This window comes from Hemicordylus capensis, chromosome 4 (genome assembly GCF_027244095.1).
Source record: "Hemicordylus capensis ecotype Gifberg chromosome 4, rHemCap1.1.pri, whole genome shotgun sequence".
Lineage (NCBI taxonomy): Eukaryota > Metazoa > Chordata > Lepidosauria > Squamata > Cordylidae > Hemicordylus > Hemicordylus capensis.
This window is the reverse complement of record NC_069660.1, coordinates 37024956-37048636: the sequence shown is the minus strand read 5'-3', so window position 1 is coordinate 37048636 and position 23681 is coordinate 37024956. Positions and strand designations below refer to the sequence as shown.

The 23681-nt window shown below is 46.7% G+C and overlaps 1 protein-coding gene across 5 annotated transcripts in view; it reads left to right on the top strand.

Annotated features, from left to right (window-relative positions):
* The window catches only part of PLCG1 (phospholipase C gamma 1), a 146851-nt gene extending 123619 nt beyond the window's left edge, over window positions 1-23232 (top strand). For 2 of the 5 annotated variants that reach the window (XM_053250998.1, XM_053250999.1), the window contains 11 exons: window positions 826-922; window positions 1933-2005; window positions 2693-2850; window positions 5188-5284; window positions 7040-7264; window positions 8420-8568; window positions 13332-13446; window positions 15953-16114; window positions 17860-17948; window positions 20405-20592; window positions 21329-23232. In XM_053250998.1, the coding sequence (XP_053106973.1) occupies window positions 826-922; window positions 1933-2005; window positions 2693-2850; window positions 5188-5284; window positions 7040-7264; window positions 8420-8568; window positions 13332-13446; window positions 15953-16114; window positions 17860-17948; window positions 20405-20592; window positions 21329-21371 (1396 nt within the window). In that variant the 3' untranslated portion in view covers window positions 21372-23232. The remainder of the gene's footprint in view (window positions 1-825; window positions 923-1932; window positions 2006-2692; window positions 2851-5187; window positions 5285-7039; window positions 7265-8419; window positions 8569-13331; window positions 13447-15952; window positions 16115-17859; window positions 17949-20404; window positions 20593-21328) is intronic. The other 3 variants (XM_053251003.1, XM_053251001.1, XM_053251002.1) reach the window with 3 other exon arrangements.
* Window positions 23233-23681: the final 449 nt, after the last annotated feature.

Below are 23681 nucleotides of genomic sequence, written 5' to 3'. Positions count from 1 at the left end.
TCTGGTATCTCAGGTGGAGGCCGTGGCCAGGAGTGCTTTTTATCAGCTTAGGCTGATTCAACAACTGCATCCATTCCTTGAGGAGGATGACCTCAGAACAGTGGTGCACCAGCTGGTAACCTCCAGGCTTGACTTCTGTAACACGCTCTACGTGGGGCTGCCTTTGTACATAGTTCAGAAACTTCAGTTAGTTCAAAATGTGGCAGCCAGACTGGTCTCCAAGGCAACTCGGAGAGACCATATTATGCCTGTTTTGAAACAGCTGCACTGGCTGCCGGTATGTTTCCGAGCAAATAAAAAGTGCTGGTTATTACCTTTAAAGCCCTGAACGGTTTAGGTCCAGGTTACCTTAGAGAGCGCCTTCTTCGGTCTGATCCCCACTGCATGCTAAGATCATCTGAAGAGGTCTGGCTCCAGTTGCCACCAGCTCGTCTGGTGGCAACCCAGAGGCGGGCCTTTTCTGTAGCCACTCCTAGACTGTGGAATGCTCTCCCTGCAGAAATCCATAATTTGAATTCTTTATTGGCATTTAGGAGAGCCCTAAATACCTACCTGTTTGGCCTGGCCTTCCAGGGTTTTTAGATTGTTTTAAAGGGTCCTTAATGTATCAGGTTTTTATAAGGTTTTGAACTGTTTTATTTTATTTTTAGTTGCTTTATTGTATTTTAATATCTTTGTTCCTGATCACTGATTGATTTTAACTGTTTTGTGATATTTGTGAATCGCCCTGAGCTATTCTGTAAAGGCGGTCTAGAAATTGAACTAACAAATAAATAAATAATATAGTATATACAACCTTGCATTTGCACCTTCTGTCTGTCCTAGGTGGAGAGGAGACTACGGGGGTAAGAAACAGTTGTGGTTTCCATCTAACTACGTAGAAGAAATAACTAGCCCAACGGGTCTGGAGCCTGAAAGGGAGGTGAGCGTTCATTTTGGAGAATGGAAAAGAGAGAGCCACGAAGGCTCCAGGTCTTTTCTAGAGAAAAATCTACCTTCTGCTTCTGGAAAGAACCAAGTTTGAGTTTTCATCTTGAAATAAGGCCTTCTGCTTGTCCTCCTTACATTGTTTTGCTCATGTTTAGAAGCGACTGCAGCTAGGAAAGCGAGGAAGCTGTCTTGAGTCAGACCATTGGCCCGTTTAGCTCAGTGTTGACTGCACTCACTAGCAGCAATGGCTCTCCAGGATTTCAGGCAGCCGTTCCTGGAGATGCCAAGGATCAAACCTGGGAGCTTCTGCATGCTAAGCTGATGCTCTTCCACTGAGCTACAGCCCTCTTGCCCATCTCCCCAGTAGTGAGATGATGCACATGTGCAAAAGGAGGATTTGTACTACAGTAGTTTCCTGCTGGTCCCTTCTGATAGCAATTGCTTGTACACCATCTATATGAGAAAGGTTGCATAGAGAGGCACTCCACTGCTATAGAACCACTCAAGACTGGCAAATCTAAATAGTCTTCCAGCTTTTATTTCACTACTATTCAGCATTTGTTTAATAACCTGTAGGCCTTGTGCAGAGGCAGGTCAGGCATCTATCTGTGTATATATTTCTCTAAGGCATACCTGTTGCTAATCCCATGTGTGGCAGCTCTGCGAGAGTTTGCGAGCGAGCTGCTGGCGGGGGGAGAGGAAAGCGGTGCCGTTGGCGGACAGGCTTGCAGGCGAGGTGGGAGACAAAATTGCAGGGGTGGGGGAAGAAAGCGGCGGCAGGCAGGGGAAGGAAACGGTGGCTGGTGGGGGGATGTGTGGATAGAGGCACAGATGCTCTGAGCCCAGCCCAGCTAGTTTTTAATATGTTCATAAGGGCTTGGAAACATTTTAAAACAGCCTATATTAATGAATATTGTTGCTATGTTCTTTTAATCTCCCCTGCTAGGGTGGGCTATAAAATGTAAATAAATGTATTTTATATTTTTGTGGTCTTCCCTGCAGCAGCAGCTAGATGAGAACAGTCCCCTAGGAGACCTGCTTCGAGGCGTCCTGGATGTACCGTCCTGTCAGATTGGTAAGTGGACAGTGTGGCAGGAACATGTTTGTTAGTTTTTAATTCCTGGCCCAAACTGTGCTTCCCTTCCTTGCTGGTGCACAAGTGCTCTCTTTCCAAGGCCTTGCTCCAAAATAAAGGCTCTGCATAGATCTCTACTCACTCTCTCTCCCACCTTTGCAGGGCCATTTGGGATGTTGCTCTTCAGCAAGGATTGCAGATGCAAGACTATCTTGCACACCCATGGCATCACTAACGTAGATATTGGGCGACTTCTCATGACCACCAGCAAGTCTGCAGCCTAGGATAATATAAGGAACTGGTGGGCATGTCATGTGAACCTGCCCAGGTCCAGTCCAGGAGCCATCTGCCCTCATTCTACTGACATTCTCTGCCCACCTTCAAATCTTGGTCCCAACTGGGCGGAGAATGTTGGCTGGATGGCTTGGAAAACTCTCACTGCTTCAGACAGCGAGAAGCCAGGAGTAAAAATTGCATTGCAGTCCAGTTTTCTGTTGTTTCTCCCTTACTCCTGAAAATGGGTTGTTTATTATTATCTGTGCTACCTTGAGAGCTTTTTGGCTGAAACTCTGATCCCAGTTTGGTCTACTGCTTGGTCAGCTTTTCTGGCTGTGACAGTCTGAAGGAGGCATTGGCTTATGTTCCGTGGCCTAGCGATTTACCCTGCTTGCCTTCTGTCTTCCACAGCCATTCGCCCCGAGGGGAAGAACAATCGCATGTATGTCTTCTCTATCAGTGTGACCTCCGTCTCACGGTGGTCCCTCGATGTGGCTGCTGACTCTCATGAAGACTTATTGGACTGGGTGAAGAAGATCCGGGAGGCAGCCCAGACTGCTGATGCCAGGGTGAGGTACCCTTTTATAAAACATGGTAATTCATAGTGTGAAAAACCTAAGATCTGGAGGAGAACTGGTCTTGTGGTAGCAAGCATGACTTGTCCCTTTAGCGAAGCAGGGTCTGCCCTGGTTGCATGTGAATGGGAGACTAGAAGTGTGAGCACGGTAAGATATTCCCTTTAGGGGATGGAGCCGCTGGGAAGAGCGTCTATGTTCCAAGTTCCCTCCCTGGAGGCATCTCCAAGATAGGGCTGAGAGAGATTCCTGCCTGCAACCTTGGAGAAGCTGCTGCCAGTCTGTGTAGACAATACTGAGCTAGATGGGCCTACGGTCTGACTCAGAATATGGCAGCTTCCTATGTTCCCAAGATGTTAAATATTGGTTACCATGCACAAGAGTTGGGCCTAGTCTAGTACCGGGCACATTGTATGAAAATCTCATTGGTACAGAGCCCAGAGATCATTGCTCAAACCTAAGGCTGAATTATAGATCACAGAGCTAGGTAGGAACCCTCAGCTATTGCTTCTCTGCTTTAAAGCGTTTTGGTGGCGGAGAGTCCAATTTGCAGGGGGGAAGTAGCAGGCAGAGAGGTGCCTACACCTCTTTCCTCCCTGCAACTCTCCTCCAAAGCCGCTCTTCTTTCTGCTTGGCATTTCCCCCCTGTTGTATTTTTCCACATCAAATGGGGGGAAAGCTGGGCAACATGATGTGCATTGTAACAGACCCGGAAGGCTCCATGTAGGACTGCAGCGAAACAGCAAGAAAAGCCCCAATACTTTTAAGAACTGATGGCTCCGAAAATAGCATTACCATATTTCCTCCCATATTCGTGAGTGGGGATCATACAGTGAGGGAAATAAGTATTTGATCCCCTGCTGATTTTGTCCGTTTGCCCTCTGACACAGAAATGACCAGGCTATAATTGGAATGGTAGGTATATTGTAGCTGTGAGAGACAGAATAACAACAAACAAACCCTCAAAAGCCCAGTGCCCAAAAGTCAGCGATGGATTTCAATAAACCTACCATTCCAATTATAGCCTGGTCATTTCTGTGTCAGAGGGCAAACGGACAAAATCAGCAGGGGATCAAATACTTATTTCCCTCACTGTAAATGTGTTAATGCTGCTTCCATAGCCGCTGGGTCTTTAAAGCGTTGGGGCTTATCTTGCAGCCCCACAGAGCACCCTATGGCTCTTTTAGAATGCACACCAGGTGATCTGCTCTTCAGAGTGGTGTTGCAGGGGGGAAGCAAGTAGGAAAAGTTTTAGCAGTCACTATGACTGTGACTATGAATATTTATTTACCACTTCTCAGCAGTTCTCAAAGCCGTCTGTGGAACAAATAATAAGATTGTTCCCTTAGGGGATGGAGGCCCTCTGGGAAGAGCAGAAGGTTCCAAGTTCCCTTAAGTCCAAGAAGAAATACAGCCACTGGAGGGCTGCTGTGATGGAGGTGGATAGGGCCAGTTGCTCCCCTCCTCTGCTAAATATAAGAGAATCACCACTTTAAACGTGCCTCTTTGCTTAGTTATCATTTCTTACCTGCACATTGCTCCCCACTGCTTTACAAGATGCAGCCACCAGGGTTTCCACTCCTTTGTTTGCTGCTGAAAATGTAGTCTGTCTGCCACCAGCAGATAGACTGCAGGTTAGTAATTAGACGCTGTGTGTCACCAGCTGTAAATTCCCAACTCACCAGGATGCTTTCCAGTCTGGCTGCTGGAACAGCAGGAAAATGCCTCCATTTGGGAAAGTTGCATTCGGGATGTAAACAGCAGGGGGAACAGTCTCACAACAACTAACAACCCCCCAAACCTGCAACTTTTTCACGCCGGATGTATGACATCCTTGTTCTATATCGCAGCGATTAAATTCGCAACGAGGCATTGGAAATATGCACGGCATCCTGCTGTTCCCGTAGGGACTGCGGTGTCACGATGCAGGAAGTGTGGAAGCACACTTCCGAGATTCGTCCTGACCCTGTTGAGAGTCTGGAAAGCACCCAGGATGGTAAAAAAACCTGCATTCCTAGACCTAGTTGTTTTGTGTTTCTTCTTTACGCTCAGGGGCTTGATATCCCCGATGGTGGTTGGCTCTATGCTGCCCTTGTGAAGGACACTGTACACTGACAAGTGTTTTGAGTGAGAGAAGAATTTTGCAATTTTGCTAGGTGCCATGAAGATGTTCATAGATGGAGGAGAAAGCCTCGCAGACCTTGAGTGGTTGACCTGCTGTTTCTAATTTCTGGTCATTGAACATCTTGCATGCTCCTTATGCAGCCAAGCCTATCTCTGTCCCAGTGTCCTCACACACATAATGAGACCTGCTATTTTTATATCTGGCAGCTCTCAGAAGGGAAGATGATGGAGCGGCGGAAAAAGATAGCACTGGAGCTTTCGGAACTTGTCATCTATTGTCGCCCTGTCCCCTTTGATGAAGAGAGTAAGTGCAGATTCCTTTACATATATATTGCAAACTCCTGTACAGTGAACTGTTGCATAGCCTGAGTTGACTACCCAAGAGCTGGTGTTCGTTCACCTTGTTATTAACATTATTAACCTTATAGAGCCATTCGCCCCTTGTTGGAACTTTTAGCGGTTGAACAGGAGAAACCTGCAAGTCTTGGTCAACTCTTGCCCCAAACTGTTCACACATTACATTTCTCAAAGAGATGGAGGAGAATGAAGGCCAGAGCAAGGAAACACACAAAATTGTCTTGGAGTTAGAAAAGAGTTAGCAGAGAAGGAAATGTTCTTCTTACATGAGAATTAGTTAAATGGTTATTTGAAGGGAAATCGGTTGAGTCAAAAGGCTTCAGTGCTCTGTTTCTTATTCACAGGATAGGAATGATACATAAAGCCATCACTCATTTGGTAACTGTTAAGCAAATTGAAGAAGTGTTGCTGAGCTGAAATGAGTTGGCCTTCCAAGTCTGTTTTCTATGGATTCAAGTCTAATTTGCAATCATTGCAAAGTTAAATTTAAACTCAGTAGCTTACATGTCCTGCAGTGCATGACTTGTCCCCTTAGCTAAGCAGGGTCCACCCTGGTTGCATATGAATGGGAGACTTGATGTGTGAGCACTGTAAGAGATTCCCCTCGGGGATGGAGCCGCTCTGGAAAGAGCAGAAGGTTCCAAGTTCCCTCCCTGGCAGAATCTCCAAGATCGGGCTGAGAGAGATTCCTGCCTGCAGCCTTGGAGAAGCCGCTGCCAGTCTGTGTAGACAATACTGAGCTAGATGTACCTATAGTCTGACTCGGTATATGGCAGCTTCCTATGTAACCGCCTATGTTGCTTCAGGGCTCTAACACACACAGCAGTGCTGCTGCACAAGAGGGCAGTATTGGCGTTGCTGAATCTAGCACGGTCACAATTGTGTGCTACTTCCATTGGGAATGATAGAAATTGAATGCAACGTGCAATTCGCACAATAGTTCCAGTACTATCCCCTTGTGCAGCACTGTCGCTCTGTGTGTTATGGCTTTGCAGTAGTGCGGGCAGTTCCAAAACACCCACGTTGCTCTGCAAGACTTGTAAGCCAGTATCTTGGATATTTAGTCACCATCTTAGTTAACAAATCAACACCTAAACTGTTAAAAAGGAATACATGAAAAAGAAGTGTTGTTAAAGTAATGTTCCCTTTAAAAGGGAACACATGAAAGAGAAGTAAAAAAGAGGATGGATTCTTATGAGTATTTTTGATATGCCTTTTCTTCAGTGTGTAGTTCTTCCAATTGATTTATACATGCTGAACAGTGTTCAACTCAAGTTCTGGCCATGACTCATTATGTACTATAAAACTGCCAAAATTACATGTTGAACTGTTCTCAACACAAGTCTTGGCGACGATTCCTCTTGTCCTATAAAATGATCCCCCCCGCCAAAAAAAAAAAGAGCCAAGACATAGTGACCTTTGACCCAGGCACATGTTGAACTATTTGCAGCACACATCCTGTATGTTCAGATTCAATGAAAAACAACTTTGTGGACCAACACATGGATGTAAGAATTAGTCCTAAATTTCTGAAGTTTACTGAAAATATGGATAGCCGCTCTGCAGAACACTTCTCTTTTACTGAAAAGCGGTATATAAATATCCGTCCTATTCGAATTCTCTACCCTTGGCCCTTATAATGGTAGGAACATCCTGACTAGAGGATGCCCCCATGTCAGTTTCTGCTCCATGTTTTCTACAGAGATTGGTACAGACAGGGCCTGCTACAGAGACATGTCCTCTTTCCCCGAAACCAAGGCCGAAAAGTACGTCAACAAGATCAAAGGCAAGAAATTCCTGCAGTACAACCGGCTCCAGCTTTCCCGCATCTACCCTAAGGGACAGAGGCTTGACTCTTCCAACTATGACCCTCTACCTATGTGGATCTGTGGCAGCCAGTTGGTGGCCCTCAACTTCCAGACACCAGGTGAGAGCCACCTTCCTGTGGCGTGTTCCATTACTAGGAGCTCTCTGTGCTAAAAAATATGGTGACCACAGTTTAGGGGAATGCCTGCAGTACAGAGAGAGGTTTTGTTTCTGCTTCTGGTGTTTGATTCTGTGTGTCATTATATAAGGCTGCACAAGTTTGGCCCTCCAGCTGTTTTTGGACTGCAACTCCCATAATCCCCAGCCACAGTGGCCAATAGTCGGGGATTATGGGAGTTGTAGGCCAAGATGTGAAGGAGGGCCGAAGTTGTGCAGCCCTATTATAAAACAATCAACAATGGCTTGCTTTTTGTTGTTCCTTATGAACTGGGGTGATTTCCGCTTTCTATAAATTTTGCAGACTATTGTTTATGTAATGGAAAGAAACACACACACAAATACCCAGCTCTGTGTCTTGGTAAGAATTCCATCTCCTTCAAGGGAAAATCCCTCCTCGTAAAACAAGCAGAGATTGGTACAGAATAACTTGTTCCCACTAAATACAACCTGTCTACCTGACATGCTCTTCTTCCCCACATAATGCTATTGAGGGTTGGATCGTTCCACAGACAGGGGGGGTTGAGCTAGAATTGATTCACATGACTCCAGAATGTGGAAATATGCCTCAAAGTGGAGAATTACCAAGTGACTTCACCATGCGGCCAACAGCCAACTTTCCATTGGTAGCAGGATTTATTGTGCTGCTACAAAGGCTTCCGACAGTGTTAGTGGTGTGGTTAAATGATCTCCCATACGGAAAAATTTCACATTTTTCTGAGTTTTGTGAACTGGCCAGTTGGCACTGGCTTTCCAGTAAAGAGTCCTAAATTGTACTTCAAATTCAATGCAAAATGAATTCCCCCTGCTAACTTGGCAAAGAGGCACCTTTTACCGTGGTGATTCTCTTTATTTAGCAAGGGGAGAGTAACTGGCCCTGTTCACCCCCAGCACAGTACGTCCAGTGACTGTTGCTGGTGTCTGTCTCATGTTTCTTTTTAGATTGTGAGCCCTTTGGGGACAGGGATCCATCTTCTTTGTTATTTCTCCATGTAAACCGCCCTGAGCCATTTTTGGAAGGGCGGTATAGAAATTGAATTAATAATAATAATAATAATAATAATAATAATAATAATAATAATAATACTGTGTGTTTCAGACAAGCCAATGCAGATGAATCAGGCCCTGTTCATGTCTGGAGGCCGTTGTGGCTTCATGTTACAGCCAGCCAACATGAGGGATGACATCTTTGACCCCTTTGACAAGAGCACTCTGCGTGGAGCAGAGCCCCTTTCGATCTTCATTGAGGTTTGTGCTGGCTTGCTGTAAGCAGTCCTTGTTTTTCCTACCTTGTTTTGTATGGACCTTTTTGCTCTCCCTGCCGTCCCTGAAGTGTCAAAACACTGACATAGTACATCATGAAGATAAAATGTGTGTAAGTGCGTGTCTGCAAACAACTCTGCTTTTCATATGGAATGTTTACAGTCTTTGCTGGCTTTCCCTCACCCATAACTTGATGGGAAATAGCTGGGCCCCTAGATATGGGACTGTGTATTTTCTGTAGGCAGATTCAGAAGTATGTAGCTCACGTGGTGCGTGTTGTGATTGGACATCACAGGATGTTGGTTGATTTAGGAACATAGGAAGCTGCCATATACTGAGTCAGACCATTGGTCCATCTAGCTCAGTATTGTCTACCCAGACTGGCAGCGGCTTCTCCAAGGTTGCAGGCAGGAGTCTCTCTCAGCCCTATCTTGGAGATGCCAGGGCGGGAACTTGGAACCAGAGCATCTCCATCCCCTGAGGGGAATATCTTACAGTGCTCACACATTTAGTCTCCCATTCAGATGCAACCAGGGCAGACCCTGCTTAGCTAAGGAGACAAGTCATGCTTGCTACCACAAGAACAGCTCTCCTCATGACCTTTAAACTGCCCCATATTTGAAAATAAAGATTTTATGTTTGAGAAATTTAAGTCAGGTCTTGACAAATCTTCTTTGGATCTAGAAGCCCCAAAATTTAGGAGTTGAACAATGGATGCTTGACAAAATCAAGAGACTTGGCAATGGACATTGTGGGAGGTGTAAATTGACTTCTCTTTGTCCCCTTTACAAGTAACATACAATACTTAGAACAGAAACAGGGCTGCCTGGGAGAAATTGTATTAAATAATGCTACTTCTGAATATCTTAGTTTAGGTACCACAGTTATATTTCCAGGCACCATGGCTCCCTACTACCTGGGATTGGCAAGCTCTGACTTAAGTGTCCATTTGATTGCCCAAAAATCACGCCAGGAGCAACCCCATGTGAACACTTTGCTGTTCTTGCAATAATCAAGTAATTTCTCCTTCATAAATAACAGGGCTGTTCAGTTTTTCAGGGAACAGGCACTCTCTAGTATCTCCAGTTTTGCCTAGGGAAGCTGCTCATTCAGCAAGGAGCGTCTCATAGGAACATAGGAAGCTTCCTTCCACGGAGTCAGGCCATTGGTCCATCTAGCTCAGTATTGTCAACACAGACTGGCAGCGGCTTCTCTAAGGTTGCAGGCAGTTGTTTCTCTCAGCCCTCTCTTGGAGATGCCAGGCAGGGAACTTGGAAGCTTCTGCATGCAAGCATGCAGGTGCTCTTCCCAGAGCGGCCCCAAGGGAAATCTCTTGCAGTGCTCACACATGTAGTCTCCTATTCAAATGCAAACCCTGCTTAGCAAAGGGGACAATTCATGCCTGCTACCACAAGACCAGCTCTCCTCTGGGTTGCCATTATAAAGTCTGAATGACATTTCACTTGAACTTTCTAATGTTACAGAAGGCTTTATAAATTGAAGAATGGGGTGGGGAGATAGCTCTGCAGTAAAACACCCACCTTGCATATTGGAAATCCCGACGTTTGCTCCACAGAATATCTAATTATAAGGAACTGAGAAGGACCCCTCCCTGCCAGTGACCTTGGAGAGCTGCGTCCAGTCACCGTAGACAGCACTGGGCTTTGTGCACCCCTATCCTGACTCTGCATAAAGCAGCTTCATATGACCGTGTGTTATTAACATTGGCAGACATCCTGACTAATGAAGCGCTTGTGGGAGGATGATGTGCTGGTGCAAAGCTGTTGCGCAGGTACTTGCTTTAAATCTGGAGCTTGCATTCCAGACTCGCGTTGCGCTTCTGCAAGCACGCTTGTACTCGTGCCACACTTACGCAACCTGCAGCAGGCCTCATCGGTTTTAAAGGGAACATTTTTGCAAGAGGACACAATTCCACAAATCTCCGTTTTTGAGTACAACCATGTGATCTTATGCTAGCGCAATGTTGCTCATGATGCAAGCACTTGGTTAGGATTCATTGTTGACTAACAATAGCCCGATTTGGACATTATGCTGTAAGAGCATACAGATATCTGCACACTCGTACATATGTTTGTGTGGATGACTGTACCTGCGCTCATTTTAAGTGAACCTGGATACAGTGAACCTGGATACAGGCCCTTCAAATACACGGTACAGATAGGAAGTGTACTTCTGTACCTTCATTCAACATGACATGTGAATGACCGTTCCTGTGTACAGATCTCTACCTGTGTACACTGTACAGTCATCATACGAGTGTTAAAGTGAGCCAGTGTGGTGTAGTGGTTAGAGTGCTGGACTAGGACCAGAGAGATCCGAGTTCAAATCCCCATTCAGCCATGAAACTAGCTGGGTGACTCTGGGCCAGTCACTTCTCTCTCAGCCTAACCTACTTCACAGGGTTGTTGCGAAAGAGAAACTCAAGTATGTAATACACCGCGCTGGGCTCCTTGGAGGAAGAGCAGGATATAAATGTTGTAATAATAATAATAATAACAACAATAATAATAAACATAACGTGAATGGGCCTACTAAATCACTATTATTTATTGACATAAATATCTTGTTGTATGGAGCAAAACAATATGCTCTTCTCATGGCAACCACCAAATGTTTACTGATGATAACTGTGTCTCCTCCTCTGCAATAATGGTTGCATTTTCTGGGAATCCTTGTGTCGACTAGCCCTCCCAAGATGGAACCAAACCAGCATAAGCCACCCAGCCAAGAATTCAGTAGCAAGAATCTCCTTGAAATGGACAGATGAGAGCAGAGATCCCCTGAAACAGCTGTGGGGAAACTGTTCTCTAGGGAAGAAAGTTAGCAGCATTCAATCTCCTGACACCCATAGGTGTCACCCTCCATTTACAAATTGCATGTCCTGAATTTTACGTAGTATTTAGCACTGGGCTGCTCAATTTGAAGCATGGTCGTGACTCTGGTTCTGCCATGTAAGTACTGTGCAGCAGGAAAGAACAAAGAGCAGAGTGTGTCACTGCTGCTTTCTTGGCAATGCCACCATCCGCAAGCTCCTTTTGAGAGCAGAAAACCAAGAATCCAAGATGTTGGACAAGCTCCGTGGGAGGGAGGACTTCTGAACCCCTTCCAGAGCTCCTCATGCTGACTGGGATGCAGTCATGAGCAGTGTTCCCTGTAACATGCCCAGGATTTTTTACTACAACTCCCATCACCCCCAGTCAAAGGGCAGTGTGGCTGGAGATTATGGGGGTTGTAGTCAGTGACATCTAGGAATCCCTGTTACAGGGAACACTGGTCATGACAGTGTCCCAGACAGCATGAGGAGCTCTGGAAGGTGTTCAGAATTCTTCTTTGTCATCTCCATCCCACAAAGCTCTCCCAACATCTTGAATTCTAAATACTCTTCTCTGGAAATACTGGCCATGACTATCTGTACTTGGGGAGGTGCTGTAGCTCACTGGCAGAGCACATACCTTGCATGCAGAAGGCCCCAGGTTCAGTTTCTGGTGTCTCCAGTTAAAAGGATCTGAAGGTTAGGGTTTTATTTATTTATATTTTTATAACACCCTTCGTCCTAAGCCTCAGGGAGGTTAGCAAGAAGATAAAAACAAGTTCTAGTAAGAACTAATCAGCCTACTTTCCTTTCACTGTCTCTAAAACTGGACTATAGCCACATAATGACGCAGTGGGGAAATGACTTGACTAGCAAGCCAGAGGTTGCCGGTTCGAATCCCCATTGGTATGTTTCTCAGACTATAGAAAACACCTATATCAGGCAGCAGCAATACAGGAAGATGCTGAAAGGCATTATCTCATATTGCGTGGGAGATGGCAATGGTAAACCCCTCCTGTATTCTACCAAAGAAAACCACAGGGCTCTGTGGTCGCCAGGAGTCGACACCAACTTGAACGCACAATTAACCTTTACAACTGGACTAAATTTGGTTCATATTGAGGTTCACAAGTTAGAGCTCAAATGTTCATGCGTCTGCCATCTTGGATTGGGGTGGATGACAGCATTACAAACTACACCATTGAGGTGTCCCTGTGTGTCGCTCTATACAACTACCAAATTTGGTTCAAATCGATTAGGAAGTCCTCAAGTTAGTGAACTTGAGCCTCCAAAGTTCACACATCTACCATCTTGAATCCGGGTGGATGACATCATCACAAACTACACCATTGGGGCATCTCTAGGTGTCCATACAGCTGTAGCAAATTTGGTTCAAATCGGTTAGACTGTCCACAAGCTATCCCACTTGCGCCTCACAAGTTTATGTGTCTACCATCTTGAATCTGTGAATGACATCATTACAAACTACACCATTGAGGTGTCCCTATGTGTCCCCACAACTGTACTCAGTTTGGTACATATTGGTCCAGGCGTTGCAAAGTTGATAGGGGCGGGGACACACACAGAGGAGACGAGTACCTATCTCTAGCAGCTGTGATTGCCTGTGGAGTTGTCCTGAACTGCATGCACCTGCCAGACACTTCCCAACAGACACAATGCTGCTGTACTGAGAAGTAGTTGAGGACTACCCCTTAACCCCCTGAATTTCATTTGAAACTGGAGACCTACAACCATTTATTGGTTCTGATGTGCCACCCTTTTCGATCATCAGTGCAAGATTTCTCCAGAATCCCTTTTGCCAGTAGAGAGGGGAATCCTTGTGCTGTTCCTGTCTATTTGGTAGCGTACGCTAAGGCAGAGTCATGGTGAAAGTTTGTCTTTTCCACCTGTATAGGTCCTCGGGGCACGGCATCTTCCCAAAAATGGAAGAGGAATTGTCTGTCCATTTGTAGAGGTTGAGGTGTCTGGAGCAGAGTACGACAATGCAAAGCAGAAGACCGAGATGGTGGGTGAGTACCCGGACCTACTGGCCAGAACTCCGCTAGAACTGCAGAATACGTCGGTGGTGTGTGTTCCTCCAGACAAGGAAATACTGAAACATTCATCCCTCATTTCTGTAAACCAAGTTCTGCTTTGTGGTCTCTGTGCAGTTGTGCCTGTGGGATCTGCTCCTTTCTAAAGCCTTGTTCAAAAGTTTCTAGAGCTCAGCTTCAAGACTGTAGGTGCAAGCCTTGCCTCTCTGGAGCGACAATACATACTCAAGTGGGCCACCTCCCTTTTCAGTTCTTCAGTGACCACAGTGGTAGCATCACAAAGAATTTTCTCCATTTGCTCTAAAACCAAGCAAGTTGGCCCTATGTTAAACAATTCTTCAATGCACCCCTTTCTCCTTTCATGCATTTTCTGCTTTTGATTTGTGTAGGTTTTTTCCCCACACCTTCTTCCCACCGCTACTTTCCCAGCTGTGGCCATGAGCTTATGCTAGCACAGACCGAGTTTAAAAAAATTAAGACTTGTGGATGGCGGTTCTCTGTCACACACTGTAAGAGAACAACCCACACTGCCGCGTCTGTGGAAACACCATCAATGATATTGCACACTAGAACTCCGACGCGGAGTTGTGCAAGGGGATACCCATTGTCAGTGGGTGTAGTTATGCAGCAAGCTGGATGTAAAGTTGTTCAGTAGGCTTGAAAACAATGAGCATCTCTTTGCACAACTTCTTGTCATAGTCCTGGTGTGCAGCATCATTGATAGTGAACATAAGAACAGCCCTGCTGGAGCAGGCCCAACACCCATCTAGTCCCACATCCTGTTTCACACAGTGGCCCACCAGATGCTTCTGGAAGCCACAGGCAGGGGTTGAGGGCATGGCCTCCTGCTGTTACTCTCCTGCAACTGGTACTCAGAGGCATCCTGCCTTTGAGGCTGGAGGTGGCCCGCAGCCCTCTGACTAGTAGCCAATGATAGACCTCTCCTCCATGAAGTTATCCAAACCCCTCTTAAAACCATCCTGCATTTCCCCAAATGCAGCAGCATGGGCAGTGCTTTGTGGCTTCGTGCAATGTGTGAGCCACTGCGTTTTGTGTCTTGGTGAAAAGCACAAAGCTTAGTCCTATGTCAACTGTCTTGCGGGCTTCATCTCTCAACACCTTTTGAAGTGAATCTCCTTGATGGTTAAATTGGCATGCCAGTTGGCTGGTCAAAGCCCACTGTGGCTGGCATCTGCAACCTTAGACAGAGGTGTTGCAAAATCTGTTCAGCAGCCACGTGGCTTCAGTTGTCCGCTTTTGTGTGTCACAGTCAACATTCGCATCTGTGCTGATGATGCGCCTTTTGCCAGAGCTATCTTTCTTCTTTATTCCGCTAATGACCCTGCATCGTTAGTTCCAGGTAAGGTAACTTGCTCATCTCCCACAAGTGTGATTGCATAGACACTACAAAGAAAAGGTTGCTTACCTGCAACTGACACTCTTCGAGTTGTGATCCTTGAAGTCGCACAATCCTCCCTCCTTCCCGCTGCAGTGACTTCTTCCTAATATTTGCTTTTGTGGTGTTGCATTGTGGCAGTGTAATGGAACGAGGAAGAGGCACAGGCTGTCACTCCATAGAGCAGGGCTGCTCAACCCTGGCCCTCCTGAAGATGTTGGCCTACAACTCCCCTAATCCCTGGCTATTGGCCACTGTGGCTGGAGATTATGGGAGTTGTAGTCCAAAAACAGCTGGGGGGCCTAAGTTGAGCAGGGCTGCCAAAGAGACATGACTAGTGCCAGAATTCTTGAGATCACCTCTGGAAAGTTCCAAATGAGGCTCTGTGCAGGTGCAGATCCCAAGGTGTGACTGCACAGATGGCCACTCTGAGACCATCACTGACAGGTAAGCCAACTGTGCTTCCTCTTCGTCACCAGACTGCGATATAGTTTATGATCTGACACCCAGGGTCCTTTCCTGTTCCCTCTCCCCTGTCCTCTATGCTGTTTTTCCTCACACCTTGTGTGAAAATGAGGTTTGTTGTAGCATTGGCCAGTTTGCCTCAAAAGTAGTGGGGTGACTTTGATGTGGGAAGGAGTGTTTCCTGTTCACAGAACAGCTATAGGCAATTCTGCACAAAAGAGGAGCTCATTTCTGTGCTGATGCGAAGTGCAGAGATAAGTCTTCAGAACTGGGGATTGTGCAACGTGCTTTGGATGATGCCCAAGATGGTTGGAACAGAAATAGACGCACAGAGTTGATGAGACGGTATCTTTTGTTGGGCCAACCAGTAGATTGAAGTTGATACAGGCTTTTCAATTGCACTGAACTATCACACAATGCTATCCTGCATAGTATTGAGAACACATCGCATCTTATGCATCCACTTTGGTCTTAGTTTAGCAGACAAAACGCAACAGCTTTTTAAGAGCTTTGTTGGGTCTTCATCAGGTTACCATTTTAAATATTGCATGATTTTGTCTTTTTTATTGAAAACAAAAACCCACAGGAAGTATAGGTGATCGTTTTTATTTTAATATATAGTGGACAATGGCCTGAATCCTGCCTGGCCCCAGAAGACCTTTCAGTTCCACGTCTGTAACCCTGAGTTTGCCTTCCTCCGCTTTGTGGTGTACGAAGAGGACATGTTCAGTGACCAGAACTTCTTAGCTCAGGCCACATTTCTGGTTAAAGGCCTGAAGACAGGTATGTCAGGGAGAGATCTCCCAGGAAGCCTGGTTGCCCAGAGACATGCCCTTGCTAGGACTGGTAACATTAGTCCAGGGGTAGGCAACGTGCAGCTGTCCAGATGTTGCTGAATTGCAACTCCCATCATCCCGAGTTGTAACAAATTGTGTCTGGGGATGACGAGGGTTGTAGTTCAGCAACATCTGGAGAGCTGCACGTTGCCTACTCCTGCGTTAGAAAATATAAGGAGTCTGAAAGCTACATGAATATTATAATACAACAAACTCAAAGTAGCTTTTAATAGAACTTTACTGTAGAGTCTTGGTGACTTCACCTTCTAATTTGGGAGAAAGAGCAAGTTGCTAGTCCTCAGGTTGTAGATTAGACCCTAGAAACATCTGAAGAGTTTACAAAAGAATTGGACGTCCAAGGGATCTGGGTTGCATTCCCGTGCTGAGACTCAGTCTCTGCTTTCTCCTTAAATTGTTCCCTGATCTCCCTTTCCACATGTTGTCCCCAGTGTCCCACGAGCCACAGTCTTTCTCATATGTCCCTGCCTCTGTTAATGGTCCATGGAAAATACACAGCAACGAAAATTCCCAATTCCTGTAGGGAAAACACACACATACCAAACCCCTAATTCAAAAGTAAGGATGTGCAGTTTAGGTAAATGTTATACCTAAGCCATCACCAGAGCATGATTTTCTATCCCATGTTATGTACAGTGGTCCCTCGACTTACGAACTTAATCCGTTCCGAATGCATACTCGTAGGTCAAAAAGTTCGTAAGTCGAAAAGCGGTTTCCCATAGGAATGCATTGGAAACGGATTAATTCGTTCCGGAGCGAAAGGGGGGGGGGTCTTTACTCACCCCTTCCATGAAAGTAAGGCACTGTACTGTACTGTATTCCTTGTAGTAATCGGGCGGCAGGGTGCCGCCCGCTTCAGTCTCCCTCGGCGCGGGCTCCCGCTTCTCGTAGCCATAATCGGGGCGGCAGGATCGCTCCCAGTCCCTGCCGCCCCCTTTAAGCTCAGTCCCCCTCGGCTGGCGGCCGCCCCCTGAAGCTCCCCAGAGGTCCCCCGCCGCCCCCTTGTTTCCAAATCTAGCCCCATTTAAGAGGACGGCAGGAGAACTCCCTGCCGTCCGCTTGCCTTGCTGGCTGGGCTGCAACTGGCTTCTAGGAAGCCTTTTGCACAGGCGCACGAAAGGCTTCCTAGAAGCCAGTTGCAGCCCAGCCGGCAAGGGGGAAGGGGACGGCAGGGAGTTCTCCTGCCATCCTCTTAAATGGGGCTAGATTTGGAAACAAGGGGGTGGCGGGGGACCTCTGGGGAGCTTCGGGGGGGGGGGCCGCCAGCCGAGGGGGACTGAGCTTGAAGGAGGCGGCAGGGACTGGGAGCGATCCTGCCGCCCCGATTATGGCTACGAGAAGCGGGAGCCCGCGCCGAGGGAGATTGAAGCGGGCGGCACCCTGCCGCCCGATTACTACAAGGAATACAGTACAGTACAGTGCCTTACTTTCATGGAAGGGGTGAGTAAAGCCCCCTCTTTTTAAGTGGAACCCCCCACGCCAGTGCCGTTCGGATGTCGAAAAATTCGTAAGCGTGCGGCACTTTTTTCCGTTCGTAAGTCGAAAATTTCGGATGTTGAGTAGTTCGTAAGTCGAGGACCACTGTATTTAGTGTACAATGTAGCTGAATAACTGCAGTTAGTTGGCTCCTATCATAACGCTTTTCAGTAAAGGGAGGTGTTTGCTTTCTTTTAGGATACCGAGCCGTGTCTTTGAAGAACAACTATAGCGAGGACCTGGAATTGGCCTCTTTGTTAGTAAAAATAGATATTGTTTCTGGCAAGGTGAGTCTGCGGTTGTGAAGCGTTAACTTGGGACTGTGAAACATCAGAAACTTGCAGCAAAAGATTCGTGGCTTGAAAGCATGGTTGGTCTTAAGAAGGCTGCAAAAGGAGCAAATGTGTCCTATGAACATAGGAAGCTGCCTTATACAGAGTCAGACCATTGGTCCGCCTAGCTCAGTACACAGACTGGCAGCGGCTTCCCCAAGGTTACAGGCAGGAGTCTCTCTCAGCCTTATCTTGGGGACATAAAGTCTCCCATTCAAATGCAAACCAGGGCACACCCTGCTTAGCAAAGGGGACGATTTATGCTTGCTCCTACAAGACCAGCTCTCCTCCCATGTTATGTTGATTTGGCTCCATCACGGGGGCCAATCACTTTGTTAACGGCTCCATTACTGGGGGCCACATTTTCACTGTCAGGTTAAAGAGTTCAGCCACAATGCAAGCCCTGCACGCTCTCACAGTGTGTCATGGGAATCCAAAATTTCTAGGCAATCCTGGTTAAATTGCTTTGGTGAACCAGCATTTAACAGGAATGGCCTGGAAATTCCCAGTTCTCAGGACGTGCTCCATGCAAACCATGCAGGGCTTGCCAAATGCAGTGAGCTCTTTAACCGCGATGCGTTCTGGCCCTGAGAATGCAGCCTGGGTGAGATCTGGACAGGACAGAGCAGGGAAGAACCTGGCCCACCATGCACCTAGCCGAGAATCGAGCGAATCAGCCTGAATTCAAACAATGGTGGGCACTTCTGTCAACTGAAGTGACAGAAGCATTCTTACCAAACGACAGCACTTCCTGCTGTTGTTGCAACTTGTTGTTGAGGCTGACCCAAAGGTATATTGTTGGCATACTGGTTAATCTCCTTGAGGGCGGTTTTGGTGGGTGGCTAAACTTGATGGCTTGTGTGAGGCGTAGCATTACAGCTCCGGGGCATCTGCGGACATCAGAGCAAACCCTGGCACTATTCTGAAGCAGTCTGTGTGGAAGGCATTGTTTCCGCAGGTTTCCCCATTCCAGAAATGCAGCTCCAGATCAGCATCCGGGCTGGCTTTGGAGTCTGCAGAAGCCCTGGGGTACTGCAGGGTTGCAACGCTGTGCACAATTTAAGTCAGCGCTTTTTGGATAAATTGTAAACTGCCCAGGGATTTTTATATGGGGTGATATAGAAATGTGCTAAATAGAAATACATATCTTTCCAGTCCTTCTGTTCAAGAGTCTATGGCCAACTTGCTCGCAGTGCCAGTAAATACGCAGCCAGCCTAATTCTGCAAGCTGAATAAATGGCTTGCATTGCATGGCGACAAGCATGCTACACTGACAGATTTCGGAACGATGGCCTACCATATTCCTAAGGCAGAGGAGGCCCTGCTGATCTCTGTGCCTTGCAGTCAGCATGTTTGGGTGTTCAATTTCAAATGCTCACCAGATTGTTCTGCAAATTGCAACATATGAGCCTAGCTTCATTTCTGCTGAAGACATTTAACTGCATGCTTTCTTGGCATGTTGAATGTGATTTTTATGATGGCCTGGTTGTCCTGTTTAAGACGTTGAAAATAATGAAACTTGACTGCTGATGGGGGAGGGAGGAAATGCACTTGAACTAAAAGGAAATGTGGAGGCGTCCAGTGTTTTGTTGTGTCTGTGCCATTAAAAAACAAACCCCCAAACGCTCTCTAATGTAATGTGTTCACCCATGCCCGTATTATTTCCATTTAGTGGTAGAAAACAGGTTACCCAAGAGGATCCAGCGAGTTCTTGGCTGAACTGAGCTTTCAGTCTAGATATCTTCTATGGTAGCTGCCTACATGGTCTTAGGCAGGGCTGCTGAACTTCGGCCCTCTTGCAGATGCCCATAATCCCTGGCTATTGGCCACTGTGGCTGGGGATTATTGGAGTTGTAGTCCAAAAACAGATGGCGGGGGGGCTAAGTTAAGCAGGCCTGGTCTAAGGGCACATGACGCAGACAATACAGTCACCTTCTGAAGCTAAGCAGGTCTTGGTGTGGTCAGTGGCTGGATGGGAGACCTATGTATGCCACCTTTGTGGGTGGGGCCATAGCTCAGAGGTAGAGCATCTGCTTTGCATGCAGAAGGTCCCGGGTTCAATCCCTCCCATCTCCAGGTAGGGTTGAGAGAGACTCTGCCTGAAACCTGGGAGAACCTGCTGCCAGTCAGAGTAGACTGCCCAGAGCTAGATGAGCCAAGGGTCTGGCTTGGTAGAAGGCAGCTTTCTGTGCTCCCAACTCTCTGTGACAGCCACGTTTGCAGCCTGGTGTGCACATGGGGGAACCAGTGTACCTGTAGAATACACCAGCAGAAACTACCCCATTATCTTAGGTGCTGGGTATATCTCTGCAAGCACACACCCACAGAGAGAGAGAGAGAGAGAGAGAGAGAGAGAGAGAGCCTGTCTTGGGAAACAGCCTTGGCTTCAAAAATGTCTTTCCATTCTGAAGCAGGAGAATGGAGAAGTTAGCCCCTTTGGGGCTTCAGCCTTCCGAGAGAGGTCAGCAGATTCCCCAGGACAGCTCATGGCAGGCCGAGCCAGAGAAGGCTCCTTTGAAGCTCGATACCAACAACCATTTGAGGACTTCCGGATGTCCCAGGAGCATTTAGCAGACCACTTCGACAACAGAGACCGAAGGTAAGTCCAATAAGATTCTGGGCTTCTTGACACTTCAGGTAGAAGACCAAAAGGTCTAAAGTATTGTGGAGCTAAAAGGACTGCATAGCATAAGTGACTGCATCATATTAGAAAACCCTTTTTAAAAAGGGCCTGTTTCGAGCTCGGAGCAGAACCCTGTTTCGATCGAAACATTTTGAGTGCCATTTTGGATGCCTGTTTTTACTGATGCAGTCACTTAGGCTCTGCAATACTTTTAGCTCTGGCCCGTTTCAATTTGGAACATTTTGCCATTGGAACGTTCTGCACATTCCTACTGCAAATGATCAGGCTGTGGTGTGATCATTGCAGTCATCAAGTGCATAACACATCTGCATCAGTAGATGATAGTTTCGGAACTTGAATATTGCTAAGTGCCACATGATGATTGATTGCACTTTGTGCCACCCGCCAAATTCCCCCAAAGTGGTAAGGAAGCCAATAGAGTGTCGTGAACAGAGAGTTAGATTTGGATGAGGAAGGCCCAGGTCAGTTATTGGACACAGGGAAATCATTCTGAACCTACCTCAGAGAGTTGTTGTGTAGTTGAAGTTGCAGAACTCCGTGTACGCCACCCTGCTGCTCAGAGGAAGAGCAGAATGCAAAGCTGATTGAAGAAAATGAGCACCTCATGATCAGTTGTGCACTGAAGTGCCAGTCGTAATGTGTGCTTTGCCGTGTGCCATGTTCTTCTCCGTCCCTTTTTTCTTCCTTGCAGGGTACTGCGAAGGACTAGAGTGAATGGGGATAACCGCCTCTAGCCCAGTTTGACCTGCTGTGAAGCACCCCTCCTAGTGCCTGTGACTCTCACGGATTGCTGTGAACTGGTTTCTTTGGAAACGTCACTGCTTTGGCCTACTTGCAGGCAGTTTTTCCAGTTTCTCTTCTGAAGGGTGTTCAAGTGGAGACATTTTTAAAAGAAGCCAACCATGAATCAATGGTTTTATTGTTGTGACCATGAGTAATAACAAAACATGCTCCAAAAATGGCCCTCAACACCATACCAGAAACCAAGTCTGTGGAATGTGTATGTCTTCAGCACCCAAAGCTGGGCACAACTACCTGTCATCAGCTGCCTTCTCCCCCATGACTCTGCTTCCAGGGAAGAAAATACCTCAGAGCTGCCCAGCGGAGCAGCTGTGCAGATTTTATTTTTTGCCCAAACTGTTCCTCCGCTTGTTTCAAAGGACCTGACTTTTTCTTTTTTTTCTTTTTTAAAAATAAAACTTTTAATCACAGCTTTGGCACAGAACGTGAGTTGGAGAAATACAGCTGTCCTCTTGGTATTACAGGACAAGCCCAGTTGGGCTTCCTGACTTAAGTCTCAGTGGCCATCTCAAGCTATGCAAGACCCTTGAGTTTGTCTTTACAAAATGTCAGTATTAAGCGTGCATCCTCTTGCTCTTGGAAGAGGCAGCGTTGTTAGCTGTGGTTCATCTGCAAAAGGCCACCCACTAAACTGTCAGGCCGCTTCTTCCTTTGGGTGAGCTTATTTTTGTCAAATGTGGGGCAGAGCTACCCAGCTATTTCATTCCACTGTGCAGAGATGACAACTGAGATAAAAGGGCAGGCGGGGAGCAGGAAGGAGGGGAGCACCTCAGCCAACGCTTGCTCTGCAGGAGGAGGAGCTCTTGCCACTGAAACAGACTTTCTCTCCCCCACCCCCACCACCACCACTATTGAATTCAGCCACCAATAATGAGGCCAAGCAATAGTTACAGGGTTGGGTGCAGTTCAACAGCAGCTGTGGGCTCTTGAGACCTGAAGAGGGGCAGCGTGGCCTTGTTGGTGTTTCGAAGCCAGAACAGCTGCGGACGGCATTTTAACCTGTTCAGTCTCTACTGTGGCAGCTATTCTTGGGATGAAGACATCTGCGTGTGGTCAAACCACCTTTTTCTGGAGATGCCTCTGCCAATGTTTATGGAGTCAGACCTCAGGACGAGAGCAGTCACACCCCGTTGGGGGCAGGAAGCCAATAGTAAAAGTTGTGTGCTGCTGCCGCCGCCACCTTTTGTCCAATAAGTGACCCCACCTCCGACCAATAGACTGAATATTTTTTTATTTAGGTTGCCAGACTGAGTGGGAGTGGGGGGGCGGGGGCAAGTGTGCTCTTGTCTCTAGAGACAAGCGCCAATGTACACTGCAGGATTCTCTATATCTTTTGATTCTTAAGAGGAGCTTTGTCTTGCTTAACTCCATCCATGCTAGGCTCAGCTGGCTGTTACCTGGGATAGATCAGACTGCACAATAAAAGTCCTCAAGTTACCTTTTTGAGTCCTTCATGTTGTGTGCAAATAGAGCAAAGGCCAGTGGAAAAAATAGCCTCCCTTGGATATATAGAGCTGTTTCACATGTGAACAAGTCGCCTACCCGCCTAACCCTTCCATGTAGAAAATGAAGCTGAACTGATGTTACTGTCCCTCCCCCGCTCCCAAACATGAATGAAATTCACTTCTGAGTGAGCATGCTTAAACTGGAACTGGTACATTTAATGTTCAAAGTTTAGTTTGCATCAAAGCAGTTCTCAAAAGGAATTGAATTGTGCAAGCACAAATGAACTGGTTTTAAATTGCATTTATACATCACTTTTTTTTCTATAATAAAACTCAAGGTGACACTTTGGTTGTAGCCTAATGAATTAAGTGGGCACATTGATTGAAAATAAGCCAGCGGGCTTAAGCCAAAGCAACTTTTAGTTGCCTTGCCTTCAAGAGGAACTAGTCAGCACTTGATGGTTGAAAACTGCTCCATTTGTACTGTGAGTGCTGATATGCAGCGCTTATTCTTCAGAAGGTAAATAAAAGATAGAACCAATTAAGAAATAGAGACAGGGGGAACTGTAGCATTTCCTGCCAAGTTTGAGTTTGAAATGTGTATATCCTTGCTGATGTCGTTTTCAGAATATATCATCACTAGGCTTATTCTAACGGATCACTAAGGTTCAGGAGCTGGGCACGCTTCCCATTTTTGGATCATCTGAGTCAATAGCAGGGTAGGAGATGGGGGAGTGGTTGGGTGTGAGGCTCCCACAGGGTAGGACAGCACCATATGGCCCTCCTCTCATACCCAGC